The sequence below is a fragment of the Pseudorca crassidens genome, chromosome 14, assembly GCF_039906515.1.
Source record: "Pseudorca crassidens isolate mPseCra1 chromosome 14, mPseCra1.hap1, whole genome shotgun sequence".
Taxonomy (NCBI): Eukaryota; Metazoa; Chordata; class Mammalia; order Artiodactyla; family Delphinidae; genus Pseudorca; species Pseudorca crassidens.
Window position 1 is genome coordinate 84,105,891 of NC_090309.1, and position 26,291 is coordinate 84,132,181.

At 42.4% G+C, this 26,291-nt stretch overlaps 2 protein-coding genes and 1 pseudogene across 2 annotated transcripts in view; 1 reads left to right on the top strand and 2 right to left on the bottom strand.

The window, feature by feature from the left end:
* ROCK2 (Rho associated coiled-coil containing protein kinase 2) overlaps nt 1–11,333 on the top strand; it is a 137,284-nt gene extending 125,951 nt beyond the window's left edge. The window contains exons 33-34 of the mRNA XM_067703687.1: nt 6,575–6,674; nt 7,934–11,333. Of these exons, the coding sequence (XP_067559788.1) occupies nt 6,575–6,662 (88 nt within the window). The 3' untranslated portion in view covers nt 6,663–6,674; nt 7,934–11,333. The remainder of the gene's footprint in view (nt 1–6,574; nt 6,675–7,933) is intronic.
* On the bottom strand, nt 1,315–4,989 carry LOC137205461 (pantothenate kinase 3 pseudogene; annotated as a pseudogene).
* Nucleotides 9,720–24,125, bottom strand: SLC66A3 (solute carrier family 66 member 3). The gene is made up of 7 exons (XM_067703686.1): nt 23,848–24,125; nt 21,072–21,154; nt 20,928–20,997; nt 18,377–18,434; nt 15,788–15,908; nt 15,013–15,054; nt 9,720–13,318 (listed from the first exon to the last, which is right to left on the bottom strand). The coding sequence occupies exons 1-7, from the start codon at nt 23,988–23,990 to the stop codon at nt 13,227–13,229; spliced, it is 609 nt and encodes a 202-aa protein (XP_067559787.1). The 5' UTR covers nt 23,991–24,125; the 3' UTR covers nt 9,720–13,226.
* Between the last annotated feature and the right edge of the window lie 2,166 nt (nt 24,126–26,291).

The window sequence follows — 26,291 nt, forward strand, 5'->3', positions numbered from 1 at the left end:
AACTAAGCAGAGAGGCATATTTTTCAGTCAGCTGGGAAGAACTATCAAGCAGTCAGATTTGCAAAATTGAAAGAATCGGCTTGCTGTAGAATAGTGAGTGCCCTGTCGCCACAGGTGTGCGCCTGATTTAGATGACTGCTTGGCAGAACTGTGAGGGAGCAGCGCTCCTTGATCTGTCCTGTGTATGCAGTCTGATGTCGTGTAGCATGGCTCTTGGGGAGTCAAGCATTGGACTGGATGGTCTACAATACCCTACTAATTTATAACTTATTCCTATGGAAGAATGGGTAGAGCTTTAAACGATTATCCAAGAAAACCTAGGAACAGAATTTCTGGTGTGTATCACCAGTAATTTAATATCTACCTCTTCATTTGTGTTTATTTAATATTAGTCTTAGCACTAGTCAGTCTAGCTTTTGTTGAACTAACTCACATGCTGTCTTTCTTAAAACAAATGTTTGGCTTCATTAGACATCATCAAATATATATATTTCTATACACACTAAAACATAGTATCCATAAATATTCATCTAATCTTTTTTTTTTATTCCTTTGTTAACAACTGCATCATTATATTTTTTTCCTTTGGCTTCTGTGACATTCTTTGTTCTGATTCTCCTTTTACCTTTCTTTGCAGCACTTCCCTTTTTCTGTAGTGAAGTGCTTTAAAGTAATAAGTGTTAGCTACTATTATTATATAAAATAACATAATTTTATTATATAAAATAATTTTCGAGGGCATATTATAATATGCTAGGCACTCTTCTCAGAGCTTTAACTGTACTAATTCATCCTCATAACCACCCTGTGATTTAGCTATTTATCTCTATATTTTACAGATGAGGAAACTAAGGCAGAGAAACATTGTGTGCCCAAGGTCACACAGCTAATAAGTAGCAGAGCCATGAGTTTAGATCCAGATAGTCTAGTTCCAGATCCTGCATTCTCAACTGTAATACTTCACTGCCTCACAGTGATTCAAGTAGACTTGAATTAATTGACATTTTATAAAGCAATGTATAGAAATGCTATTCTAGAAGAATGTTTCCTCGGTAATTTTGAATTAAAAATACTATGCTGGAAAAGTAAGAAATTTGTGAATAAAATGCCGACTTTTGATGAAGACAGTTTGGAGAGATCCTAATTTGTTCCAGTGCAAGACACAAAATACTGGTCCCTGCTGGGGGCATTTATCTTTAATTATCTTTTTCTTTAAAGATTTTTTAAAAATTATTTAAGCCACGTAGAAAAGTATAAAGCAAAAATGCAACCAATACTAGTTTATTCAGTTTTAAGAAATAAAGCATTGCCAATACAGTTAAAACTTAAGGGTGGGGGGAGCTATTATTTTATCATTATCTCATCTCTATTTTTTTCAGTTCTAAATATTAGAACATTAATAGACTAATTGGGGAAAAAAATAGTAAAGTTATATACAACCTGAAGTGTCAAAAATAAACCCATAAATGAAGTAGAAGAAAATAGGGGAATATGTATCTGATCTTGGATTAGAGAAGAACTTCCTAATAATAAAAGCAAAGAAAGAGAAAAAGATTGACTAACCAAAAATTAAAGCCTTGTAGGTTTAAAAACACCACATATTTTACAATACATCTGCGAAAGATGGGTTAGGATCTTTGTGCATGGAGTACTTATATAAGTCATTTAGAAAAAGGGAATTGACTCTTCCCAATATAAAAATTAGTGAGGAACATATAGGCATTACCGTGAATATGAAAAAGTGATCAACCTGATTACTAAGCAAAGAAATTAAAATTAAAACTATATTGTAAAAATATTCTCACCTGCCAAAGTGGTAAGGATTAAGAAACTTAGTATTGGTGGGATGTAAAGAAACACGCCCAGTCATGTGCTGCTAAGTAGAACTCAAAACTAAATGCTAGGGCTTCCCTGGTGGCGCAGTGGTTGAGAGTCTGTCTGCCGATGCAGGGGACACGGGTTCGTGCCCCGGTCCGGGAAGATCCCACATGCCGCTGAGCGGCTGGGCCTGTGAGCCATGGCTGCTCAGCCTGCGCGTCCGGAGCCTATGCTCCGCAGCGGGAGAGGCCACAACAGTGAGAGGCCCGCGTACTGAAAAAAAAAAAAACAAAACTAAATGCTAGTAGAACTGAAAACTAAACCCCTTCTGAAGCAGTCTTTGGCAATAAGTTTTACAGGCCTGAAGTGTATACCCATTGATCAATTAATGGAGGAGCACAGACAATCAAACAGATAATTACAGTACTGTTTAACATGTTGTTTATTATGGAGGCATGAGCAAGTGTTATGGGAGAACAAAGGAAAGCATAGAGAATTCTGCCATTAAAACATCAAGAACGGTCTCAAAAAAATGGCGGATCAGTAATTTCCCAGGCAAAGAAATAAGGTAAAAGACAGCTTTAGGCAAAATGTTATGTGTAGAGGCACTAGTTGTCAGAATTACCTATGTGTTTGTAATGTTGTCTTGGGTTAGGGTGGGGCGAGGGTAATAACAGGAAGCGGTAGAAGATGACACTGGAGAGAAAGCTCTGAGCCAGATTGAAAAGGACCATGTTCACTATGCTATAGGAGTTTTGATTTTGTTCTCATAGAAGGCTTTCAACAAGAGATTAGTATGTTTTGACTTAATGAGATCCTGAACTAAAGTATTGACAGTGAAAATGGAGAGAAGAAACCAAGTTAAAGATTCTTTTTTGTGTGTGTGGGGGGGGGACTATAATGCTTTTATTACCAGAATGTATGAAACATTGATCCTTTTATAATTCTGCAATACAGCCTCAGATGCCCATAGTTTCAAAACAACTCGTCTTTTAAATTTCCATAACATCCATTTAGAGTAAATGATTTTGTTGCTGTTCACAGTAGAAGACAGTCTTTAGCTTTGATGGTTCAGACCTAATTAAACAGAAATGGCTAACTTTGGGCCTAAGATAATAAATGTGGTATAGAGAGAAGAGCACAGAACCCTACCAATACATATAAACCATACTCCATTCAAATAGTCCTGGGACCTCACTGAATGGACTTTCAAATAAGTAATTAAGCCTCCAATTAAAAAACATTTTAAAATGTACTATCTGATAAACTTAAAATACAAAAAATGCAGTATCACCAATTATGTGCATTTTCTAGGATTCATTTTAAAATTCAGGCTAATGTTTAACAATAGTATTTCAATTAAATTATGGCATTTGAGAAAGGTTATACTTCTGGGGAAAGATCACATAAACATGCTTTTTGGGAGAAGATATGTTTGGAAAGCAACAGTAATGGATAATTAATATTGCTTTAACATTTCTAAAATCACATAAAAATGATCATCTTTGATTGCCATTTCAGTGAGTTTCGATACAGGGTATGTTACTGTCCACTTACTAGTAACCAAAGCACACATAGAACAGACTTGTAAAAAATACTCAGAATCAATTCTTTTCATGAGCTAAACATTTCTGAGACTTTAAGATTCATGTTTGAACATACAGTACTGCAATGTTGGCTACATAAAATAAAATAAGTAGAAGATCTTTTTCAGAGGAGGCTCAATAATCAGAGGCTGTATTGCATTTAAGGATTTAACACTGGCTGTATACAGAAGGGAAACCATTTCACTTAGAAATATACTTCACATTACTGAAGCTCTCTTTTTAATATCGCAACATATAGCAGCTTACCATTCTGACACTTAAAAATCAACAGGAATAGTGCTACTCTTTTATCCTTTGGTTCCCGGTGACAAACAATGCAGTAATAACACCTCTGGTCTTCAGTTCCTCTCGAATGACATTTATTAACAAAGAGAAACCCGATGCTTTAGCTGAAATTTGGCAGCCCAAGAAGTGTACCAACTGCTCCAGAATACCCCTCATGCTCTAGAAGCAATGCTTTCAGTTGACCTTTTGACAGTAATCCAGTGCATATGCCAAGAGTTTTATCGAGAGTAGTGACACATAAAGTTTCCAACAAAGACAACTGTTTATTTTCTCATTAACAGCCCACATTCGTGCCACAGAACCAATGTTATTGGTGATAGTAACTAATGTAGCTCTTGCTAGATGCTGTTTACTAACATATTCTTGCCTCTCCTTATAAATCATATTCCCAAAACTAGATGCTACAGCCCAACCAGGCAGACCAAATCTTTCATATCTCCTCTGTAAATATCAGGGACCAGCTTGTCAGCTTGGGTGCTGTCACCTTTGGATGCCATTTCAAGAGCCTCTTCAAAACTTTCACAGCCAGTCAATAAACTACATAAACCCAGAAAGGTAGCCCCTCCAAGGCTTGTCCCAGTTACTTGTTCATAGTTGTCTTTGGAATGGACTGCTAAAATACTGACTGGGAACCAGTGTCTACTCCCAGCAGTGGATAGGGATCAGCCAGGTCGAAAGGCATCTTTTGGCATCTCTCAGGTTCTGAGGCATTAGCAAAATAATAGCACCCTGCTTGTCCACTGAAACTGACAGAATCTGTCTACAGCAAGCCCTTTACAAGGCAGTCAGGTTCATCCAGTTTGTGCAGGTGGGGGTTTCCAACTGTGTGAAAATCGTTTTCAGACTTGTCAGCACCACCTCCTGTAGCACATAGCACCGTGTGTAATGTTGAGAAGTTTTTATCTCTTCCCCTTTGGATAAAAGTAGGCAGGTCCTGGGTTGGAAATCTGATAAAGTGCAAGTTCCCCGTCCAGCCAGAAAGTGTTAAATCTTTCAGTTCAAGGCGTACATCCTGAATACCAGTGGATCCATAGGCTACATTAGAAGTCACGTATTTCCGGATACTTTTTAAGCTCTCAACTTCTTCTTCTTCCTCTGCTGTGATATCGATAGGTTCAAAATATGAGCGCTTTACCAGAGTTCCCCCGGTGTCCATGCCACACCATGGGAAAGAGGGTTTCTTGGCTTCCTCGATCTTCATGGCGTCGGCCGGAGGGACGAGAGGCGGCCTCGGTCCGGAGCGCAGAGGGCTGTGGCGGCGACTCCGGTGGTGGCTGGGCCGCTTCCTCCCCTCGGGCCGGGCGGGGCAGGGGCGCCTGAGACGAGGCCCCGGCCCGGGGGGCGGACCCCCACCCCCACCCCCACCGCCACGAGGGGCGGCTGGGACCGAGCGAGCAGGGGAAACAGCAGGCCTCGCCGCTCCGGGGGCCCCTGCCGCCCCAAACAAAAGGCCCCGGGCCCCGAGCCGCCGCCCTCTAAAGAAAGATTCTTAAGTTGAAATGACAAGAATTAGATGACTGAGTGGGAGGGGAGGAGGGAGAGGTTTTAAGGAAGTCTCGTCGTGCATTACACTGATAGCCTAGTGATGACACTTTTAAAATTTGAAGATTGCGACATGGGCACACGCTTCACACATTCTTCAAAGGTTTTGGAAGGATATGAAATGCAGATTTTTCATAAAGTATGCTAAAGCGGTGGCTTGGATACCCAGGAAGGCTTACTGATCTCAGTCTCCCAAGTAGTAGTTGAAACCGTAGCTAAAAGTTACTTTACATGTAAGCCTAAAAAAATTAGTATGAGTGTATGCTAGGCTGCGATATATTTTAAGTGAATAAATAACTATATCTAAGTTTGTGTGCTTATTAATCAAGTATTCTGCATTTAGCACATATTGGAGTAATTTGAGTCGGGTAATCATCCATCAACCTACTCTGTCAGTGATTCTCAAAGTCAAGGAGCTGCATCAGAATTCATCTCAGAATTCATCTTAAAACGCAAATACTTCCCCCACCCCCCCACCCCCAATTTAATTATATCAGGATCTCTTGAGATGAAGCCTGGTAATGTGCATTATACATAGCTCTGGATAAATCATACACACTAAAGTTTAAGAACCACTGACATAGTGACCATAGATGGGTCCTTGGCACAAATGTATTCATGAACGTCACAGTTATAAACAATGAGAAAGTTACTCCTATTTTTAAAAATAAAAATGATTGCACTATTAGATGGTTGGGTTGGGTTGGGTTGGAAAGAAAAGACCACATATACCCCTGTTCTAAGTCCAGTTTATTTGGCCAAGATAAGTTGCTAATGCTGCTTATCTACCTGTGTTTTTCCCTTTATGTGTAATTTTTTTATGGAAGGCTTAACTTTTGGTGACCCGTTGAAAAAGTAGGGTCCTGCTGGAATTGAGAAAGCTACATTCTTAATATTACTCACCTTTCATACTAGGGCTTATGGTACAATTCTGCGAAAATGTGAGCTAACTGGGCACTTTTGTGAAGGGAACGTTGACACATACTGAGCTTTCAGTTCTTAAATCAAGCTGGGCATCAGAGTGGTTACGTCTTCATGTGGGCCCAGTGGAAAGAAGATTGTGTCTTACCCCTAAATATTATCTCTGTCCTCAGTTCTCTGGTAGCTTGGAAAGCATACTTGGTCAACATGATTATATGCATTTGCATGTAAAGAGAAAGAAGATTTCCCTGCGTGCTTCCATCTTAATTTTAATCATGTTGTTATAAATGAAGGGAAAGTTAAAATGCTTACAGCACAAAGTGTGATTTTTTGATCATAGCATATTAAACTGTTGTTTCTAAAGAGTGTTAGAGTATAAATTTGCAAACCTCCTATTGCAGATTGCTTGATTTGGCATTTAAAGACTGGGATTGGTCATTTGATGATGTTGATGGTGGTGATGATGATGACGATGTTTTTGATTTCTGAAGAAGTAAATGGGTAAATCAAAAAATGAGAAATGAGTTGTTTTAGTATTTCCAAGTAGTGCATGTGGTTTGCACTTTGGGTTTTCATTATTTTTGACCAGTTTGAAATTTTATTAAGTTGTTTTTGACAGTACTTATTTGAAAAGTAGTTTTCAGACATGTTTCTAACTGAAATTTCCATGTTAAGTATAAAAGTGAAATGCTATGTTCAGATTCTTTATTGGCTATATATTTTCAGTGCAGTTGGAATTGTAATTTTTTATCTTAGGAATGAAACATGTAGAAATAACAAATGGAGCTAATTCTGTTACTTTCTGTTCATTCCAAAGAAGCCATATGCAGAGAAGTAAAATTTACAGTGTTTTCAAGTTCCTACAGCTGTATTAGTTTGTGAACATAGCATGGGATTCCTTTCTCCCTCCACCCACCCCTCTCTCCTTCCCTCCTCTTTCCTTCTTTCTAACTTGCAAGAATTGAAACCATAAAAACTTCATAAGTCTAATAAATGCTGTGAACTAGCTGTTTCTGATTTGGCTTTTTTTGTGATGTGAAATGTTTACTTTTTGAAAGTTTAATGTTACTCTTGCTGAGGAATGCTAATGGTATGCTGTGAAAGCTCTTGTGCTTTTAGAAAATGTGGTTTGGTTAACAGCGGCTAAAAGGTTTGAATGAAAATTGAAACTCGTGCGTTAAACCTTTTATATGGAATGAATTTAAAAGAAGTAAGGTCTATCTTAACCTAAGCAACATATTGCGAAATACATACTTAAATCACACATTATTGGGATCTGTTTATAACCAGGATTTACAGAGTAATTTTTACATATATTTACTATAACATGTTTGTTCCCATTTCATAGATGTAAAAAATGTGGCATAGGGTCAAACAGTCAAGTAGAACCTGGTCCATAAGTGCACTCTTCTTTCAGCTACATGAGGCAGCTAACAGTTAAACCCCAAGTCAAACTTGACATTCACTTGAATTATTCAGTGACATATTGTCTCACCCTAATATTCAGTTAACCATATTAAAACTTGTGTGTCATGTTTGTGGCCAGTGTGAGAAAATATGAGGAAGAATATAATTGCATGTACCTGAAAATGAGAAAAGTAATACAGTAAATATGTTTTATGCATGATTCAGGTGTTAAAAGTATAGTAGTTGGAAGACTATATAGTTTGATGTAAATGGAATGCCTTTTCAGAGAACTGATAACAATCTCTTAAATTATTGCACTGTATCAACTAACTTTACTTTCCTTTTCTTTCCAGCTAACTGCCTTCTATGAATGCAGTCATTATTCAAGGTGATCATATTCTTAACAGTTGAAACAAGACTGAAATATGATGGCCCAAAATTTATTAAAAAGCTATATTTTCCTGAGAGACCGATACACACATATATGTTCCCTTTATTCCTGCAATATAAATTCTAAATGTTGGATAGATTTTTCTGGGCTCCTTTGGAGCAACAAGTTGAACCAACAGTGATTGGTTAATAGAGTAAGAATATCATGTGCAACTCTTCCAAACTTGTTCCATAAAGCTCTCTTAGCATCACTCACACTACATTGAATAAAAGGATTGAGAAGAGTTAAAGAAACCATCTTTTCAGCTTCAGCAGAGAGATTTCACCAGCACATTTGCCAGAAGAATCTGGGAATGGATTCCACTACAGTGATATAGACTGCATCTTTAAGAAGTGACCATTATACTGTGTGTGTGTGTGTGTGTATGTATGTATGTATATATACACATGCGCGCGTGCACACACACACACACATCTATATAGTACTGTAATACTGCAAGAGGGTTTTTTTAACTTCCCACTTTATTTTTTTATAAACATTAATCAGATATCATTACTTACTGCAGTTGCAACTATGCATTTGTATAAAGCCATAATGTTGGAGTTTATATCACTCATTTGTGTGTACCTGATGGAAACTGCATGTTCATGTTTAAGCAATTACTGTAACAAGTTTGAAGTTAATTATATCAGTTTCCTAATGCTTCATAATAGGCAACTTTACCCATTTTGAATGCCTTAATTTAATTTTTTTCAAAATCTCCACCCTTTTCTGTATTTAAAAAAAAAAAAACAAAAACAAGTGTTTACCAGCGCTTAGGATGCAAATTTGCTTTGCAGAAGAAAAATAGTGCACTATTTTTACACATAATAGTTATCAATGTCAGCCTATTTTGATTGTATAAGAGAATTTTTTTTAAGTATTGGTGATAGAAACAGTAATGGATAGTATTGGAACTAATATATCTTTTATGTATATCTATTATTCATCCAACCCTTTTTACAGACCTCAGTATTAGTGTGTGACTATGAAATGTTTTCTTTTAATTTCTTGGCTACCCTAGGTATGTTTTTATTTCTGATAAAGATATTTGTGACTATTTTTACATTTTCACACTCAAGTTTCAAAAATTATCTCAAATACAAAGAAAACTAAGACATACTGTAGATATATTTTAAATATTTAAATGTGATTCCTTAAACACACAACTGTGTATGGCAATATTTCAGTATTGGGTTAAGAAAACTGGTGACTAGGAAGAAGTTGCCTCAAAGGCACTTAACTTGATTTTTATTTTTTTAAATGCTGTTAAAGTTAACAGTTTATGCAGGACTATTCCTGCTTTATTTCTCATTATCCCAGAAAAGTGTATGTTTTATACTGCTACAGTGTACATCAGTAAGAATCAAGTTAAAAAAAATTACGTAGTCTTTTATCAATCTTTCTTTATATACATACACATACACAGAGTTTGGTGTGATATTGAAATACATCATCTAATATTTCTATGAAGGAAGTAGACATTTTTCATTGATTCCTTCTGGGGTCAGTGTAGGGTGTTTAAAGAGTTAGATCCCCAGTTATAGATACTATTGTGGAAATTGAAGAGTGGCCTTTGGCTACTGATGTATTGAAACTGAATCTTGTTATTACATTATCCAGGCTGCACTCTTTCATGCTGTCTGTGCTAAAACTAGAGATGCATGCCAGTTCCCTTGCAGGTATGTTCTGGTTTGGGGGCACAGCTCTTTCTTTTTTTTTTTTTTTAAGTAAGATTAAAAAATGAAAAATATATAAAATTTATATAGAATAAATATTTCCATTCATTAGACTTGTTAAAAGGAGACTGAATTAATATTTTATATAAAGATTTTGTTACACTATGGGAGGCTCTATCATATTATTCTGAATTGGAGAGTATATATATATATATATTTTTAATAAACTTTATTAAGGTGAAATAATTTGAAGTTTACACATGAGTAATTGAAATATTTGAGTAAAAATGGCAAAAGTTTAAATTTTGAATGCTGTATATATTAAAGAATATGGAGAATCATGGTGTGATGCAACTATATGAGGAAAATTAATGTGAAGTTTTTTTGGGGGGAAAAAGATATCCTAAGGAGCGAAAAAAATCTCTCCATGAAGATTCTTCACATTATATGGTTTGACATAAGGATTTATAAGGTTGTTTGTTCAACTAATGGAAATGTGCTTAATAAAAAATTCTGACCTTGGGTAAGAATTTGCTTTATACCCTGTTGCTGGTTTCATGTACATACATGAGTGCATACACCCATCCAAATGCTCTCTTCCCAACACTCATTAAATATATGACATTGACTTGGTTTAACAGCCTGATTTCGTGCCAGCTTCTCTTTTTCTTGAGGCTCCAAAACTTCCAAGATAAATTTAAGACCAAAAGTTGCTTATTTTGTCACACCTTGATTTCTCCTAGAGCCATAAATACCTCCTTTTGAGAACTAAGAAGTAGTGAATACTGGGATTTTCTTAGTTGGATTTTTTTACTTTTGTGGGAATAGTGAGACAAAGTAGAAGGAACACTGATGCCAGGATTACTGTCGAGGATTACTGTATAGCACATTTTTGAAAAGTATTAATTAAACAAATGCTATCTAGAAGCAACATTTAAAAAAATCTGTCTGAAAGTTTAAAATGCTCTGGAGCTAACTAAAGGATAAGTATACCAATAAATCTAAAATAAAGGTTAGTGTTTTTTAAACTATGCTAGAGTTAACACCATTCTGGCTCTGAAGGAGCTCCTTTATCCCAGTTTATGTGCAGATCCTCAAGAAGAAATACTCTAGGTTGCCAAACCACAATTTAAGAAGTTATGCTGCTGCTGTTAATCTATTCTTACAGGATTTGGGTGGTAAAACAGAGAAACTTGGACACTATATTACCTTATTGAAACATACTTTAAATAACATGTTTTAAAAATCCGATGATAGCAAGTCACTTCTGAGTTTCTCGGTCTCTGTTGACACTGCTACTGACTCACCGCTCCTCCCCTGGGATAAGATGTCAGTTTCCCTATATTGTGAAGATACCATAGCTGGTTTGTAAAGCACTTTGAAGATAAGCACTGTGTGACAGTGCTGAATATTATGCTTGGGGGGCCTCTCCTTGATTCCCTTCCCCATAATAGTTTTGTTTGGAATTGTAATAAGTTATGAACTGCATGGTTTAGATAATCATAAATATTGGATCAGCTGTCCCCTTGAACAAAAATGATACCCCTGATATTTTTTAATTTTGTTGCATCTTTGTAGTAATGTAATTGTATTTTATGCCTGCTTTTTATATTAAAAAATTAAATAAAAGAAATTAAGACATAAGCATTTTCATACTTTTCCTGTGAAATAGTCCTGGAATGCTGCAACATTCTAAAATTTACCCCCCAAAATTACCTGCCCTGAAAGATGGATATAGCAAAGAAGTCTCAACTAAGGTTACCGACTTGGGTATCTTCAGCCCTATCATTTAATCCATGGAGAATACAAAATCGAATTTCAACTAGGCGTTTGTGTCTGATTTCATGTCAGTAGTTTAAGGGGCATGCAAACTTGAGAATCTCATTTGAGTGTCGATAAAAGAGGCAGGGAGCCTGTTTGTTAGGAATACTGTGCTGACAGGTGGTTTTCTGGAAAGCACTTTTTTTTTGGGTCTTTTCTAGGATACTTGCTAACCGTCTGATCTGGCACAGGTTATTCAGTCTGGGCTTCAGTGTTTTCATCTGTAAAATGGAGATTGTTCACTTACAGAATTGTTGCGGGATTAAGTATGATGATGTGTATAGAATATCAGGTAGCTCTAATGTTTGTTCCTTTCCCTCCCAAAGGGGAGAAATGGAGAACTCTTCACCTAGGATAGTATATTTTCTTTAAGGAGTTGCTTTAAGCATTGATAAAGTATATCTAAATAAAATATGTTGGACTAAAAATCACATAATTTATACTAATGGTCAGATTATAACTGCATATGAGAAAAGACTCATTTGGATTTTCTTAAATGATAACTATGATTTTTTAAACTACAGAGTGATTTATTATTTACTTTTAGATGCCACGTTTCTCTTCCTGCTGGTCCCAAGCAGTAGTTCTAAAAGGATCAACCACAGTTTATATTTTTTAAAACTGCACTTTACATAACCTAAAACTAATCACATTTAAACAATTGAGTTTTAAGACTCAGAAGAGTTCAAAATAAAGTTTATTTTACATAGGAAACAAACATTTTCTAGTAAGCATCATTTACTTACTGCATATGATAGAATAATGCCATTCAATTATTAGGGGAAAGAGAGTTCTTAAAATGTTAGAGTTGATAAGCTTTTACAGAAAAACACAGTGTACAGTAATCTTAACATCATGTTCAGAGTATGATACTATAATGAGAATAAAATCCATAAGAACTTGGTAGACCCCAGCAATACCCTGCACTGCATATACTTTCAATAGGCAAAACCTGGTCGAGGTCAGCTGTATTTTGTACCAGATTCCAGTAATGGTATTGTGTAGGTGTGATCCTTTTAAAAACGGCAGCATTGTGCTTGAATCAAAGTATATTGGGATTGCCTCTTCATGAGTAGAGACTGCAGGTACCTTTTGTTACGAATTACTTGAAGGCACAGTATGAAGTTACTGTGGATTACTTTGGTATATGAATTCAAGCCAGTTAAATTTTTGCTTGCCTTCGTATCCTTGCTGTAACCTAAGGAGGTTTTATACAGTAATATGATACAATAAGGCCATCCTGTTATGTCTATATTACAAACATTAATCCCAGAAAGTGAACTCTGGTAATTTACTACAATTCCACTTGAGCAAAATCCCACTCCATTCATGTTTGTGTTGTGGAGAGGATTTATTTTTTAAAAGATTGTGAAAGCTGAGAAGTAGATGTAGTTAGCTCTTCGGAGGGAACTTAATCATGACTTTAAGAATAAGGGTCAACGCTGTCTCCTCAAAATGGGCTTCTTGGGAGGCTTCCATCAATCAGCAGCCTTCTCAGAACTGCAGATGTCTGAGCCCTACCTTAACCTAATGAAGTGGGGACAGGGATTTTAAAAATCGATGTTTTTAAACAAGCGTTTAAGCGGGCTCTTCCAAGTCTAAAATACCTTTGGCACGGTTGGCTAAATTTATAAAAGACCTGGTTTAGCAATGAGCTTTTTTTCCCTCTGGTACAGTTATTCAAAATCCACTCTGTATGTGGGAATAATATACCCATCATTCAGACTTCACATCGGTCTTCTGGTAGTGAAGTATTGTAGCTGCTACCCATGTATTTAAGGCCAGCATGATCACAAAACGTATAAGAACTGAAATCAGTCAAAAAGAAGAAGTATGTGTTAAAAAATACTGTTTTCACATAAAACAAAATCACCTTCTCTAAGGAGAAGCCCACCCCCCGCCCCCCAAATGAAACAGAACTATGGATCATGTGGACTTTTGAACAACTTTGGTTCCAAATATTTCTGGAAAAGTGATCTTCCTATCATGACTACCTTTGGTCACTTGGCCTGACTTCATGAATAATTTCATCCTAAATGCTTAATTTGGAGGAATCTGACTCTGGTTGGTGAATATTACAACTTTTTAAAACCCCGTTACTCATTTTCTAAGTCTTGAGGGTGACGGTGTCTCAGAACATTCCATGTTAATTAAGCAAAGGTGGTACACCGCACTCAGTTAAGGTAATTGTGAAAAACTAGCCCAAACGTCAAAGCATGTTTTTTATTGAGGTAACCATGAAAATGTGGCTCTTTGTTAAAAAGAGAAAAATAACCTTAGTGACTTGACAAACACTCCTGATAAATAAGGTTTATGAGATTTAATGTATCTTTGGGGTTGTAAAACACTTTTAAGATAGCTAAACTGTTTTTAAAAGATTCTTCTCAGATCTATCGATCACTTTCAGGAACAGCTGTCCCCTTAGATACAGAACAAATCACAATTAACATGAGGTTTGTTTTGTTGTTTAATTATGGTTCGACTCTCCTTTCCAAGCAGAGAATTCTTGAAGTCCTGTAGGGAAGACTCAGGTCTCTTTTCCCTTCCCCACTTGACCCAAGTTTATGCTTTGGCCAGAACACTTTTACTCCTTCTCTCAGAGCTGATGGAAAGTATTTGAACCAAAGATAAAAGCCTCCGGGAAGGGACTAGCAAATGCACCCTGCTGTTCCGTGGCGATATTTCTCAATGATTAGCTTATTTAAAAGGTCTACACGCCAGGGACATATTTCTAGTCTTCATAGAATGGGTGACACCACCTGTTTTAATCATTTTCCAAAAATGTATATGCTTTATTTGGGAGTTGAAAACTCAACCTAAGGAATTAATGAAATTCTCTTTAGGTTAACCCAGGTATATTTTATTTCCTCCTCCATCACAGTATTCCTTTAAAAATAACAGAACAAGAACATGGAGTCGAATGATTACGTCACTGCCTTTCCTGCTGCCTGTGGGCAATTCTCTGAGGCTCTGGACCATCTGGCCACTACCACCTCCTTCCCTCGCATTAGACTCGCCCCCATGCTCTCCCGCCAGCCCCACTGGTGCTCCCTCCATCCTCTTTGCTCATGACCTCCACACATGCTGCTCCTGGTAGCAGTCTCTTCCCTCCTCCCGATCTCTCTCTTCAAATTAATCTCCCCGGCTCCCTCCAACTAGGTCAGTTTCCCATGTTCGGTGCTCATCCTGTCCTACTCTTTCAAAAAATGTTTCACAATATTTTTCAATAGTTAATTGTGTGATGACTTCACTGTTCATTTCCACTGCTGGTGTGGAAGCTTCACGAAGATAGGAATCTACTCTCTTGTGCATATTCTATCCCAGGTACAGCAAGCAGATGCTTAATACTATACATGGTGACTGATGAGGACCAAGAGTGTATTGTCACTGGCCTCCAGTGGGGCCAACTGGCTCCGTTAAACCCTAAGACAGTTTACAAGTGAAGGAGGCACAGATGGCATAAAATTCAAAAAGCAAGTGAGCAGAAAAATATTTTGCTTACTTGTCAGATCACTGGTGGTCATTAAAGTTGTCATTATTCTTGCTGTAAAAGCAAAATTTCAGCAATAAATATCAACTTCTCAGACATTCTGGTATTCAGCTAATATCTTTCCATTTTAAATGCAGGAATATATGCTAACTGTTCTTGAAAGATTTGGGTAGAAGAGAACGCTGGATGGAGAAAATGGGCCTTTAAGATATAGACGAAACATGAAGAAGTATAATTCAAATATCTAAAACTAGTAAACCTAATTAATGTAATAGCTCTGAACTTTTAAAATGTTCCTACCTAAATATAGCATGTATTCATTTTAGGTAGTTCCTGCAAGAATCCAAATGAGCAGTGGAAATTCTAAAGTTGAGACCAAACACTGGCTCCAGAAGAACTCCACTGCTGCAAATTATATTCATTCGCAAAAGCCAGTGTATGATTCTCGTCTCTCGAATCTGTTACATCATAAACACTCACATTTTTAAAACAAGCTAGTGGATTCAATATAACCAAACTCATGGTGCTTTTCAAACAACAAGAGAGGACTGTTAATATTAGGCCAGATTTTTGGAGAAAAGTGCTTTCACTTTTTTTTAGCAACTGGCAGAAAATGGAGAGTGGTGTGCATTAAATCAGCCTTGTAAATATGGATACACTGGGAGGGTCTATCTGAATAGTTACTTGCAAAGGATTTAAGCTCAAGGGTCTATGACATAACGCACTCCTCTGGGTAGACACCCCACACTGACAAAGGACACCCCACCAATTAGAGGCTTGTTCTTACCCGCACAGGTATATGAAGCAAGGCTCCACGTGACAGCACTCACGGCTCCCGAGTCCCTGCTTTTCCACAGGTACTGGAGCTGTGCAAACTTACTGGCTGCACTGATGAAAGTACATAAATTCTGTTTGAAGATAAAACAGGAGAAAGTTAGGAGTTCCTTACTTTCACCAGAAACTAGATACTGAAAGAGCACCAGATACTTAAAGCATTCTTTTTTTTTTCTGGCTGCGTCGTGTGGCTTGCGGAAAAGGGCTGAGTCCTAACCACTGGACCACCAGGGAATTCCCTGAAATCGCTTCTGAAGCCCAATTTTCATGTCAAGTAATAACCAACTTGTACAAGGACAAAACCCAAGTTTCGTGATAAAGAATGGACGCAGCAGTGGGACATTTATGTATAACCCACCAATTCCACTGCTTAGTGAGTAACTGATGGGCAGCAGGTAGTTGGAAGCTGAGAGTAAGAAAGAATCTGCAATGGCTACAAAGGCTTATCTGTCCCCACCTGCCAATAACAAATAGATGTATAGATATTATGGTGTTTTTAGAGCCTGGGGGGAACCATGCTGCTTTGCACTGACAGACTCAGAAACTCAAAGCAGCAAGCTGGAGCTCATGGGCTCTGGGTTTCTGGCTGTTCTGATGAGCCACGTGGTGAGGCTCCTGCCCTCTGCTCCCCAGCAAGGTAAGCGTATAGCACCCTCCACCCTAAGCCGGGCCCAGGCTGCTGTTCACCAGGCTTTACATCAGCTGAAACACCCCGTCAACTGGTTTCCCGTCTTTAGAATCATGAAGTGGTCTTGTTTGGGGGCATAACCAAGGCCTGCACAATCTTATGATACACATTCAACTGCAGATTATTAGGTTTTCCCATAACACAGAGTCTAGTAGAGAACAGGACGGGAAAGGTGAAGGGTGCTCAGACTGTTGCGCCGGTCATTTTTATTTTTATTTATTTATTTTTTTTGCGGTACGCGGGCCTCTCACTGCTGTGGCCTCTCCCGCTGCGGAGCACAGGCTCTGGACGCGCAGGCTCAGCGGCCATGGCTCACGGGCCCAGCCGCTCCGCGGCATGTGGGATCTTCCCGGACCGGGGCACGAACCCGTGTCCCCTGCATCGGCAGGCGGACTCTCACCACTGCGCCACCAGGGAAGCCCACGCCGGTCATTTTTAAGTACTTTAATCATATCTTTGTGAATGAACTAAGAGGAGGTGATTTATCAATTTATCTAACCACGAAAGTACAATGTAGGACTTCTGTGGAAAACATCTGTCGGTCCGAATTGGGACTCGCTCTTGAAAGCCATAGAACTGTAAACCTTCTATAACTTGGGTTTTTCATGAATTCAAACGGCTTCCCTCCCCTACAGGATCCTAGGGTTTGCTGCCCCGCGGGAGCTCTGAAAGCCAAGCTCTTTCTCCTCTCTGGGGCTCCAGGACCCTCAAGCCAGCCACCCTGTCCCGAGGCCCCAGTGGCTGCTGTCGAGTTGGCACCCAGGAAACACGTGTTGTGGACAGTCCCTGCTTGACAAGGGAAAAAGGAACTACAGTTTATGAACGATTAGAGCATCACCGTGTGGTCAGAATAGAGCATTCGCTGAGAAGGGAACAGAAGAAACAGAAAAACCCGAAGCCTTTGGACCTGATTCCTGACGAGCCTATAGCAGCATATTCCCGGAATGATGTTCCTGGGGGTGAAGGAACATCACCCCCCAAACAACCAGACCTGCACCCACGTGACCACAGTGGCAGCTCCGAAGAGCCTAGAGATGACCTATTTGTAGGGCGGCCAGATTTAGCAAACATACAGGACTCCCAGTTAAATTTGAATTTCAAATCAACGACAAATAATTTTTTAGCACAAGTTTGTCCCATGTAATATTTGGGACATAATTATACTAAAAAATTATTCGTTGTCAGTGTGGTAACCCTACTAATCTGCTTTCCCTATGTCATAAGGTTGAGAGCCAAGTCCACTTTCCAACTAGATGTTGGAGGGAGGATGGGTGGAAGTTCAGGAGTCTTGGTGGGGCAGGCAGTGACCACCGATTAGTTCTGCTTCTTTTCCCATTGGGTGGAAAAGTTCACGTCAGCCACCATTTGGTCAAATGCTTCCTGACCCACGGCCAGAATCCTATTCTCACAGCAGGGAATTTTTGGCCCTTAACCAAGCAAGGAAAAAGAGTATAGGGCTTACCCTTTTCCAAGGAAGAAAAAAAAAAGTGCGGGGGAGAAGTTAGAAAAATAATGAGTACGTGGCCCATATGTAATTATTTACCTGATAATAACCTGAAACTCTTTAATTTATGCTCAGTTCTTCATTCTACTACTACCTACCCAATCCCAATCCGGTTCTCTAGGGCCCCAAAAAAAGGGAAGTAAAAAAATTGTGCCGTACATTTAAGTGAGAATAATGTTCTTAATATTTGGATAGCACTGGGCTTTCATCCCACCATCCTTTGGTACAGCTGAAAAATGAGCAGGTTGAACATTTGATCTATAAAGTTTTTTGCAGGGCAGGTGGCGTGGAGAGAAGAGGTAGACAGACTGCTGTGAACACACTTTCTTCTCCATGGGCGATTTACTCACCATGGCCAGATCTATGATCCACTTCTGCAGGGTGAGGATGAACCAAGCAGACACACAGCTTACCATGTGCTAAGGGACACAGCAGTGGCTTGGCCGGCAGCTCCACTCCCCTCCCAACCCCGTGCGTGTGGAAACAAACCGAGACCAGAGAGGTTACACACCTAAGCTAAGTGTGGAACTGGGAACAGCTCTGCTAGACCTCGTCAGATTCAGAAAAGACAAAAATGATCCAAGTGAACACCTTCTAGGAGTTCAAAAGCACAGAAGCAGATTCTGGAAGAAAATTACAAAGAACCTTGTATTCGCGGACCGATCCTAGGGCTGGGAACGTCCCTGATGATTTTAACTGCCAGTTTAACTCCTGACCACGCAGACCTCTCCAACGTAATGTCAACAGTGAAGTACTTAGGTTCAAATGATAAAGCAGGTGTCTTCTGCAAAACTGGTGTCACGTGAAGCTGTTTACTGATTTCCTCTTTCCCACTAACTCCAGTGTAAAAATGACACGGCTGGGGTGAGCGATGCTAGGAGATGGGAGGAATGATACCAGCTTTTCGTCAAGCTCATTGATGCTGCAGGAAGACAGCCCGGCTAGAGAAGCAGAAGCAAACACAGGGAGGTGGTGGCCAGGCCAGGGAGGGGACGGCCAGGAGCCTCTGCTGTGAGCTTGGGCAAGTCATTTTCCTTCTCTGGGCCTTGGTTTGCTTATCTGCAAAATTGACTTAACATTCCCTGCCCTGTCTACCTTCTCATGGCTTTGTGGCACATCATAGGGACCCAACAGGCAGCTGTGATTATAATTAATAACATTATTTAAATGAAGAGTTTGAAATAGACAATGCCCTGTGCTCAAAGTCAGTAGAACTAGATACTAGTCAACACCAGAAAGGCAGCCTGAATCTAGGTGGATGGAATCTTGCTTTTTGAACACTCTCTAATTCAAGTCTTAAACTAATGTTGCCCAGTTTTGTACCACTGCACCTCATTCCATTCATTCCAACTATACATTTTACAAAACTTCAGCAGTAGTAGCAGCAATTGAGATCCTAGAGACGACTCATTTGTAGGGTGGCCAGATTGAGCAAATAAAAATACAGGACGCCAAGTTAAATTTGAATTTCAGATCAACAACAAATACTTTTTTAGCATAAGTATGTCCTGTGTAATATCTGGGACATACTATTACTTTTAAAAAAATGCATTGTTAATATGGCTGCCCTGCTTATCGGCTCTCTGTAAGTCACAACTGGCAGAAGGAGGTCATAAAACATCTTGCTGATACTACAGAGTTGCCATCAGTACCCAAGTTTTCTAATCTACAGCCTCACCATTTGCACAAAGATAAGCTGTTGTATTTATTTAAAAAGTAAATCACACAATGCTTTTCATTTCTTCAAAGTGCTCTGTTTCCAAAAACCTTTAACCAGCTGGGGCTGACCGCGAAGTGTTGAGGGGCAGTAGAGCCACACGATGCCTCTTTTTTGCAAAGGGAAACTGAGTCAGGGGGCTTACAACTCCATTGAACAGCAGAGGGTCAGGACTCAGTCCGCACCCAGCTTCCCTCTGCAGACAGGCTTTTAGCACGAGAGCCACCACAACCCTGCCGCGTCCTCAGCTCGTCCTGTGCTCCTGGTATTTTCGTTCTGGAAACAACCCTAAAAGGTAGGCACTATGATCCCTCTTCACAGATGGGGCAACTGCAGCTTAGAGGCCAGTGCCCAAGGCCACCCCGATGATGGCAGTGGCACTGGGAGTTCCCACCACTCCACGCCCACCTCCTCACATGCTCAGCGCAGACGGGGCCTGGCCGTCCCCTCCCTCTTTCCTCCACCCTGAAGACATATAAACAAACAGCTCAGATCATTTCACAGATGCGGCAGATTAACTGATTGCCATTTAAAAGGCTTTCTTGGCCTTTGAAGGAGAGTGAAGTTCAACAAGAGAATAAAAGAGCTTTTATAAGGAGAGTGAAGATGGAAGGCTGGCCCTCGTTCACAGAAGATGCTGAGTGATGTGAGCAGGGATAGGTCTGTGTGACTGACCAGAATCCACGGAGACCTTCCTAATGTCTTGACTTTCACTTTGAACCAGCCATCAGGAGCCCAGACCCACCAACAGGCAGTAAGAAGCCAAGATGACCAAGTGTGTTAGTGGCAGCGTGTTACACGCCAGACATGCTCGTTATTACATGGGGACATTTGGGGGGAAGGAAGAAATATCTCCCTTCCCCTAAAGAATACATTTGGACATGTCGCTCTTAGCAGGAGTGCTTCTGCAGCTCAGCAGTGAGGTACTAAGTCTACCTGGTGGGTCAGGGCACCATGGGGCTCCCTAGTCTCAAAGGGGTGGCCCCTGGGCAGGGACTGTTCTAGAGCATCTCTAGGCTGTGGAGATATTTGCTCAAATGGAATCTTGCATTGGAGATTCTTTTTTTTTTTTTTTTAGTTACACCAAAAGAATACATATCTGGTAAAGGACCCTGCTTAATAACATCCTGTTAGCAAGGAACACCCCCAGTTCCATCTCGGATTCTCAGATGCTGAAAGGATACAGGACGATGTACGGTGCTGCCCGTTTCACATCCCCCTTGAAATGGAAGACACACAGCAGGAGGATGAGATCTGGAAAAGAAAGGCTCTGAGTGAGAAGAAGGAGGGGCCCCGAGGGCCGAGGCTGGGCGCAGGGGTTCGCTTACCTTGTGCAACGAGGATGGGGTACTCCAGGTAGGTTAGCAGTGGGTACTCGTAGTAACACTGGTACCGGAGAAAGACCAGGAACCTGGGGAGAGGGAGGGTGCATCTGAGCTCAGACCAACCTGACCCACAGCCGGGAGGCCTGGCCGCCACCCAGGAGCACAGGTTCATTTGCAAAACCCTAGAACTGGTGGCGGGAGTCTGCAAATGTCAAGGAGGGAGGTACAGAATAAGAAGGATGAAATATCCATTTTTAATCATCCCCCCGATTTCTGAAGCTGGGCACTGGTGTCTGTCAAGTCCCTTGGATGGTCAGTTACAGACAAATTTTATGAATTTTACAGAACCACTGAGCAGGATGAGAAGAGACAGGGCTTTCTGGACCCGGGCCTGCCTGTCTCTAAGGCTGGGCTCTTTCGAGGCCCCAGGCAGATCCCTCAGAGGGTTGCACCCAAGAAGCCGCACAGGCCGAGAAAGATATTTGAGGGGGGCTGAGAGCCATCCCTGGGTGGGGCTCCATGGGCAGGGCTTCTAAGTGACTGAGCACGTAGGGCCCAGCAGCGAGCTGGGGAGGCTATGTTTTGAAGACGAAGGACATCCCTAGATGAGTCTGGTGGCCTCCCAGAGCGCTGCCCAGGCTGGCGGTGGGGACAGAAGGGACAACTCTTCAGTTCCTCAAGAAAATTCGAGCTCTGGACAGGCTTCAGCCTGGAGGGGTGGGAGACACAGACCCCAGAGTCCCATTCCTCTCAGAAGAAGAGGCCCCAGCTTCCTGCCTCCCCAGCTCACACCCGGCCAGCCGACTCCCTCAGAACCTAAACGCCCTCACTGTCCCCTCAGGCCTATCTCCATCCCCGCACCTGCTCCCCCAGGGTGAGCCAGAGCCTCCACAGACGACGTGGACTTAATGGCTCACACATTCCAAGCCAGGACGTGGTGTTCACAAAGCCCCATGCCCTCATCAGGCGGCACTCTGGGTGACCCCAGCCAGCGCTTGCCCCCCACCGCCTGCTGAGCCCCCCTCCCGAGGCTGCCAGGCCTGGTCCCGCAGGCATCACCTGCTGAGCGTGGAGCCGTAAGTGGAGTGCAGACTCCAGGGCTAGGGTGCTGGGCTCACGATCCCCGGCTGTTACTAACCTCTGGGGCCTCAGCTTCCGCATCTGTGAAATGGGGACAACATGCTCTGTATCTGCACACACGGATGCTTTAAACATGTTACCTAAGGTCATGTCTTCTGCCTCTTTCTCTGGCCTCACTCCTTCCAGTCCAGCCTCCAGGCTTCTGACCACAAGCCCCCTGCCTGGAGGGCCCCTCTCTCTACAGGGCTACCTCCTCTCCTGCCTGAGGACGCCAAGGTGGCTACCCTCCTGGGGTACAGATCAGGGCCTCCCCCGCCCCAAATGGGGAACTTCTCCCAGTAATTATCTGTTTTCCTCAGAGAACTGGGGTGGCTCTGAGGAAGGATGTGCTTCCCCAAGGGGCCTGTGGCTCAAACACATCCTACAGTTGGCCCCTCAGATGGGGGTGTCCCGGGTGGGACCCCGCAGGTCCAAGGGTGGCCCCTCACCCCTTGTGTCCTGGAGGTCTCCTGTTTCTCCCTCTCTCCCCCCTGCCTTCCTTCTGGCCCGGGAAACCAGGGTCCACCGCCCCTCCGAGGACGGCTTCCGCTGAGGACCGGCCCTCAGAACCGCCGGAGGGTAACTGGGGTCCCCGGGCTGGTGAGGAGCAGAGGGGAGGGGGCCCGGCCTTGCAGGGAGCTAGACTGCTGGCTTCACGTCTTCCCCACCAAGTCTCACAACTCTGCTTTTCACCGTTCAGGTCTTTATTATTATTATTACTTTGCTTATTTAAAAGAGTACTTTTTAATTTTTTTTAAATTGAGGTATATTTGACATACAAGATTATATTAGTTTCAGGTGTACAACATAATGTTTCAATATTTGTACATATTGTGAACTGATCACCACAATAAGTCTAGTTAACATCCGTCACGTTCAGGTTTTTAAATACTGGATCAGGGCACCCATCCCCGATTCTGATAGAAAAACCGGCCCTTGGAGCAGTCTCGGCTCCCGCTTTTCAAGCGCCAGTTAAAGCCCAAGTCCAGGTCAAGTCCTCCTCTCCCTCCCAAAAGCTCTACGTTCTCTGACACCCCGCGCCCCCCCGCACCCAAAGGTGTAACTATTTTTTTTTTTTTTTTGCGGTTCGCGGGCCTCTCACCGCTGTGGCCTCTCCCGCTGCGGAGCACAGGCTCCGGACGCGCAGGCTCAGCGGCCATGGTTCACGGGCCCAGCTGCTCCTCGGCATGTGGGATCTTCCCGGACCGGGGCACGAACTCGTGTCCCCTGCATCGGCGGGCGGACTCTCAACCACTGCGCCACCAGGGAAGCCCCAAAAGTGTAACTTTTAAAAGCCAGAGGGTCCAACCTCTCATTTTACAAGCGAGGAAACCGAGACCCACGAACGGAGGCGGGGATGGTGGGGGGTGGCTTTAGGGAGGATGCAGATGAGAGAGCCTCGACGTGCAAGCGGCCTTGCTCAAAGCTGCATGGTTAGTTTTGTCACTAATGGGCGGAGTGATGATTTCCTTGAGTGTCCGTTTTCTTATCTGTAAAATGGGCGTGCGCCGTCTTTCGTTACCGCGCAAGGCTGGGGGAAGCAGCAAATTCGGAGGGGAAGTGAGAGGCCCGCGCTTTCGGCTCCGCTTCCCCCGCCCCGACTGTATTAGAGTCGAGGGTCTCCCGGGCTCCCGTCGGCTCCAGATCGCCCCGGCCTTACCCAGCCAGCTCCAGAAGTAGGCTCGGGAGGCTGATGCCCCGCGCGCTGCGCGCCCCCAGCACGGCGAAGATCTGCGGCAGCTTGAGCGTCGCGCTCACGCCCAGCACGCTCCAGTTGCAGAACCACAGCAGCCGCGTCTCCATGGCGCCGGCGAGGCTGGGACTCCGAGACTCAGAGGATCCGGCCGCCGCGCGAATGGGAGCCGCTCAGCACTCGGCCGCCGGGCTCGCCCGGTCCTTCCGCCTTCCCTTGTCCCCTCTCCGGGCCGCTCAGTCAGGGTCCGCCCCTCCGCCCCGATCTCCGCCCAGAACCCCGCCCAGGGCCCCTTCTCCCGCCCTTTTGTCTGCGCGGCGCCCGTCTCGCCCCGAAGCCTCCCCAGGTCCGCCCCGTCCCCGCAGTCGCTCCGCCCCTCCCCGCTAGCCCGGCCCATCCCCGGGAGCGCTCCGCCTGCAGCCGCCCCTCTCGGGTCCAGACGGCCGGGGTCCGCTCCTTTTCCCTCCAGTCGTCTGTCCCCCACCTCGCCCCGACCCCTCCCCAGGCCCTCTCCCTCCGCCCCGGGGTCCGCCTCTTGCCCAAGGGGCAGGTCAACGCTGGCCTTTGCGTGATCTGACCGCTGCTGATTCACTTTTCCGTGTTAAACCAACTCGTGCAGTTCTGAGCCTGCGGGCGACGTCTCTCGCTTTCCCACGGGTTGGATGGGCAGAAATTGAACCGCAGGAGGGCAAAGGGGCACCCCTCACGGGGAATGGGCCATTTTGTTGGGATTTTTCACTCCTGAAAAGTGTTTTCCTTTGTTTTTCTCACTAAGCATTTCAGAGGTAAAAACTTAAAACGACGCAACTTAGTTTCTGTGCGTCCTCCTCGATTTACATACGGAGAAACAGTCCTTGCGGGGCCGCGCTTTCCTCCAGCCGAGACTGGGGACGTGTCCTCCCCAAGGGCAGGAGGCTTCCTTCCTGAGGGCTTGGTCCTTAACCCTGAACACTCCCCTCCAGAGACTTGCACTTGAGAGTGAATTTTTTTCTTAAGGAGGTAAAAATAGACTTCTATTGACAAAAGAAGGTAACTTAGACTGAGGGGCTGGGGGTGCATTTTCAGGCTCAAAATGGTATAGGTACTGAGTCAAGGTTACAACGAAACAGAAAAGTCACAAAAATACAATGCCAGAAACCACTGTAAAGAAGAAAATGCTGCCTGCTGTTCCAGTTCTATAGGATCAAGCCTGTTAGCCACTGCACTTGCCCACCACCAGTGTGCCTGAGGGGAATTCAGGGTGGAGAAAACCAGGAAGCATTCTGTGGTTTGGATTTACTGACCTTTTAGCTAGTTAAGATGCACATTTAAGGAAAAACGTCTAATGACCCCAGATTCTTGCATCTTCCTGTACAGAGAAAAGCCCTAAAATCATTAACTTGAGATGTCTGTTCTTTGTGCTTAGCAGTAATCTTTTGATGCTTGACTACATGTTTTTCCCAGCAAAAAAGTTCATATATATCCTGGCTCTCCCTTATCTCTTCTGAGCAGTTCCTTAGAGCTATCTGAGAAGTTGTCTCCCAGGCTATGGTCCTCAATAAGGTCTCCAAATAAAACTTTACTCACATCTCTTTTTGAATAATGGTTTTCTCAGAGTATATGCCCAGTAGTGGGATTGCCATGTCATATGGTAGTTCTATTTTTAGTTTTTTAAGGAACCTCCATACTGTTCTCCATAGTGGTTGTATCATTTTGCATTCCCACCAACAGTGCAGGAGGGTTCCCTTTTAACCACACCCTCTCCAGCACTTATTGTTTCTAGATTTTTCGATAATGGCCATTCTGACTGGTGTGAGGTGATACCTCATTGTAGTTTTGATTTGCATTTCTCTAATGATTGGTGATGTTGAGCATCTTTTCATGTGCCTCTTGGCCATCTGTATGTCATCTTTGGTGAAATGTCTATTTAGGTCTTCTGCCTATTTTGGGATTGGGTTGTTTGTTTTTTTGATATTGAGATGAACCTAGTGGCAGGGCAGGAATAAAGACATAGACATAGAGAATGGACTTGAGGACATGGGGAGGGGGAAGGGTAAGCTGGGACGAAGTGAGAGAGTGGCATGGACTTATATATACACTACCAAATGTAAAATAGATAGCTAGTGGGAAGCGGCCGCATAGCACAGGGAAATCAGCTCGGTGCTTTGTGACCACCTAGAGGGGTGGGACAGGGAGGGTGGGAGGGAGACACAAGAGGGAGGGGATATGGGGATATATGTATGCATATGGCTGATTCACTTTTTTGTACAACAGAAACTAACACAGTATTGTGAAGCAATTATACTCCAATAAAGATCTATTTAAAAAAATAAAATCATTTCAAAAACCAAGAAAGAAAAAAAACTTAACTCACAACTTTTAATATGTGTGTTTTTCTTTCAGTGGACACCATGATTGTGGTTTTGTGCTGT

Excerpts from the sequence above, each read along its gene's own strand:
- SLC66A3 (XM_067703686.1), bottom strand. The coding sequence starts at position 23,990 with ATGGAGACGCGGCTGCTGTGGTTCTGCAACTGGAGCGTGCTGGGCGTG. Across the intron at positions 21,155-23,847 it reads CTACTTCTGGAGCTGGCTGG|GTTCCTGGTCTTTCTCCGGT; the intron begins GTAAGGCCGGGG and ends CCCTCTCCCCAG. Across the intron at positions 15,909-18,376 it reads GGATCATAGATCTGGCCATG|AATTTATGTACTTTCATCAG; the intron begins GTGAGTAAATCG and ends ATCTTCAAACAG.